The sequence below is a fragment of the Terrapene carolina genome, unplaced genomic scaffold (assembly GCF_002925995.2).
Source record: "Terrapene carolina triunguis isolate 2854851 unplaced genomic scaffold, T_m_triunguis-2.0 Scaffold21855, whole genome shotgun sequence".
NCBI classification, from domain to species: Eukaryota; Metazoa; Chordata; order Testudines; family Emydidae; genus Terrapene; species Terrapene triunguis.
The window spans coordinates 1-3738 of record NW_020686206.1 but is presented as its reverse complement, the minus strand read 5'-3'; the positions used below and the strand labels follow the sequence as shown (position 1 = coordinate 3738).

At 39.2% G+C, this 3738-nt stretch overlaps 1 protein-coding gene across 1 annotated transcript; it reads right to left on the bottom strand.

Moving 5' to 3' along the window:
- Positions 1-412: 412 nt before the first annotated feature.
- Positions 413-1366, bottom strand: LOC113408686 (olfactory receptor 5V1-like). The gene has a single exon (XM_026662059.1). The coding sequence runs from the start codon at positions 1364-1366 to the stop codon at positions 413-415; it is 954 nt and encodes a 317-aa protein (XP_026517844.1).
- Between the last annotated feature and the right edge of the window lie 2372 nt (positions 1367-3738).

Below are 3738 nucleotides of genomic sequence, written 5' to 3'. Positions count from 1 at the left end.
TTTCTGGGTTCAAAATTATTTTTTTCATTTAGAAAGTTTAATTAATTTTTACCAAAAAAATAAAAAGTTTTAAAAAAATGAAAGGTCAAAAACAAAACAAAAATTGTTTATATTATCAAAATGAAATGTTTCAATTGGCACATTATTAATTATTATTATTATTATTTCAAATTTTAGTGAGAATTTAACTTTTCCTCCGGATTCAGGATGGAATTTTTTCATTTTTTTTAATTAAAAAAAATGGAATGGGAAAAGCATTTCCCACCCATCTGTAGTAAATCCATTGAGTTTGGTGATATTACTTCAGAATTAACCTCATCTCTACGAGATCAGAAGCCGCACCTTAAGGAGTTTCATTGTTGAAGACAAAGAATTGAACCAGAGACATTTACAATTAATCCATTTTCTTAATTCAACAGAACCTTCTTCTCCCCATCATTCTCCAGAAGGCGCCCCTCACCTCCTTGTTCCTCAGGCAGTAGATAATGGGGTTTAGCATGGGTGTGATGACGGAGTAGGACAGAGAGAGAAACTTATCTGTATCTGGTGAGTAGGATGACTTGGGCTTCAGATACATAACAGAAGCAGAGCCATAGGACAGCATCACCACCAGGAGGTGCGAGGAGCAGGTGGAGAAGGACTTCCTCCTGCCCTCCCCTGAGGGCATCCTCAGGATGGTGGAGATGATGCAGACGTAGGACATGAGAATCAGCATGAAGGGGAAGGTGACAACGAACAGAGCCATGATGAAGACAGACATTTCTTTGCCGGAGGTGTCTCCACAGGCCAGCTTCAGCAGTGGAGGGATGTCACAGAAGAAATGGTTAATCTCATGGGAATGGCAGAAGGGTAGGGTGAACACCATGACGGTCAGACCAAAGAATATGAGGAGTCCACTGAGCCAGGATCCGGCAGCTAGCCCTGTGTATACCTTCCTGCTCATAACCACTGAGTAGTACAGAGGCTTGCATATTGCGACATAGCGATCGTAGCCCATTGAGGCCAGGAGAAAACACTCTGACCCAGCAAGGAAAAAAAAGAAAAAGGTTTGCACAGCACAGCCAATGAAAGAGATGGTCTGATCTTCTGAGAGAAGATTGGCCAATATTTTAGGGATGTTAACTGATGTGTAGCAGATCTCCAGGAAGGACAGGTTCCTGAGGAAGAAATACATGGGGATATGAAGGGCAGGGTCAGCCAATGTGAGGACAATAATGAGGAGATTTCCAGCCAGGGTGATCAAGTAGGCAGATAAAAACACAGAGAATAATAAATATTTCTGTCTAGGAAGGTTGGAAAATCCCAGGAGAATGAATTTGGTTCGTACTGTGTGGTTTCCTCCTGCCGATCCTTTCACATACTCCATCCTGCCGAAAAAAAAGGAGGAAGCAACCCCAATAGGGCAAAACATTCACAAATATTGATCTTAATTCCGGTTCAGATTTCAAACACTCCCAAATCTGAATCCTTGGTTTTGATTCAGATTCTTCTTGACTCTCCCTGATTAGGTATTGAACTGTGCCTTCTTTTAATTGGCCCAGATATTCAGCTGGTGTGAATTGAATTGAATGAGGCCAGACTGACAGCTAAGCTGATTTACATCAACTTAGCATCTCTCTGATTGACTCAAAAGGAACTTCTGGCGATTTACGCCAGCTGGGGAGCTGGCCCTGCTGATTCTAATGGAGCTACTCTGATTTATAACAACTGCGAATCCAGCCCCATTGACGCCAATAGCGCTATGACTGATTTTGCATCAGTTGGGGACTTGGCTTATCGATTCCAGTTTACATCGATTGAGGAGATGACCCTCTGTTTCTTGTATGTCTTGTAAAAGTCCTGGGGCAATTAAAGCTCTGAGTATATAATAGTTAATATTGTATAATAATAATAACAATAACACAATAACAAAAATAAGAATAAACTTTACCCCCTCATGGAAAAAGTATGTATATGAAGACATTCAGTAATGTGAAATCAAAGGGGTAATTCTTTCCAGATTCCTACACATGGTGACATGCAGATTGGAACTTCAGAGAGAGAGAGATTAGATAGATAATCCACCAAATATTCAAGGAAATGTATAAAAAATACTGGGGGAAAATGTATGTATTCCATTGTGGGTTAATTTAGTTAGTTAGTCAGTTGTCTTCCAAATAAATTAGAAATAAAATGGGCAGTTTTCATTTCATTATTTTTTTTTGCCCATACTATTTTTCTTTGGAAAATGTTCATTTCATATTTCCATATTATCCACCCCTTTCCTTTTCTTTTAAAATGTATTTTTCACCCTTTTCTTCCAGTTAGGAATTTGGTGGAAATTGAAAAGAGAGGAAGTGGTAGGGAAAAATATTTTCCCTCCCCTTTGAAAACTTTTTTTACATCTTTCCTGTAGAGAAAACCAAACAAAAGAAAACTAAAGCATTCTACTTTTCCCCATCTTTTCTCTCACTATTTTTTTTTTATTTTTTTTCCAGTGGGAAAAAGTAAATGAATAGAGAAAAGGAGCTTTTTGTTGCTTTCCTTAAAAGTTAAATTACCCTGCTTTTTCAAGTGGACTAAAAGGAGGGGAAGGTAAAAATATGAGAGAAAGTGCAGATTTTCTCATTTCAAAATATAAATATTTGAAATAATAATAACTTAATATGCAGTTACCACTAGAATATATGTCAGCAACTTAAGGGTAACAAACATCACAGGTATGTTATAATTATCCCTGCAAAAAAGCATTGCAAATCTAGGAAATTAAACTAGGAAATTAAGATTCCGCTGAAAAGGAATCCAGATATGTTAAGGCATGGAAATGAACAGTCAGAGCACTCAAAGAACTTTAACTATACTGTGTAGATGCCATACAGTAATCAGATTCTTATTCTTATTCATGTTCCTGCAAACACTTAAGTAATTTTACTTACACAGGTTATCTGAGTTATCTGGGTGCCTATCTGCAACTGGAGATGCCTAGATACCTTTTAAAATCTGGCCCTGGTTTCCAAAGGCGGCTGATATGAGTTAAGCGACCTGGGTAAATGTTTTCAGGATGGATGCCTTAAGTTGTTTAAAACAGAGAATCCATTTTTAGTAGATCTCCACTAGTGATTTCAACAACAATATTGCTGCTTCTCTCTCATGCCAAGTATGAGGGGCCAAAGGGCCTGATCCTTTAAACATGTATGCAAGTGCATCACTTTAGTCAAGTGACTTCAGTGCAATGACTCATGTGAGTAAAGTAAAGGATTGGATCCAAATGATGCGCAAACAGTATGAACCAGGGTCTCCTGTGCTTTGCTCCATGCATCCACTCAGTTATATGGCTCTCATTGCTACGGTATCTGAGCATCTCACAGTCTTCAATGCATTTATCCTCAAAACACCCCTGCAACGCAGGGAAGGCTATTATCCTCTTTTTACAGCTGGGGAATTGAGGCACAGAGAGACTAAGGGCCAGGTTTTTAAAGGGGTTTAGATACCTAGAGATGCGGATAGGTTCCCAGTGGGATTTTCAACAGTTCTTGAGCAGGGTAGGCATCCACCTCCCATTGCAACCAATGGGAGTTTGGTACCAAATCTGCTTAGGCACATTTGAAAATCCAACTAGGTACCTATCGGCATCATTAGGAGCCTAAGTACCTTTGAAAATTGGGCTCTAACTCACCAGGCCAAGGTCACACAACAAATCTGAGGCAGAAGTGGCAACTGAATCCATGTCCCCTGAGGGTCAAGACAGAGTTCAAACCA

Coding starts and splice junctions, on each gene's coding strand:
- LOC113408686 (XM_026662059.1), bottom strand. CDS start 1,366: ATGGAGTATGTGAAAGGATCGGCAGGAGGAAACCACACAGTACGAACC.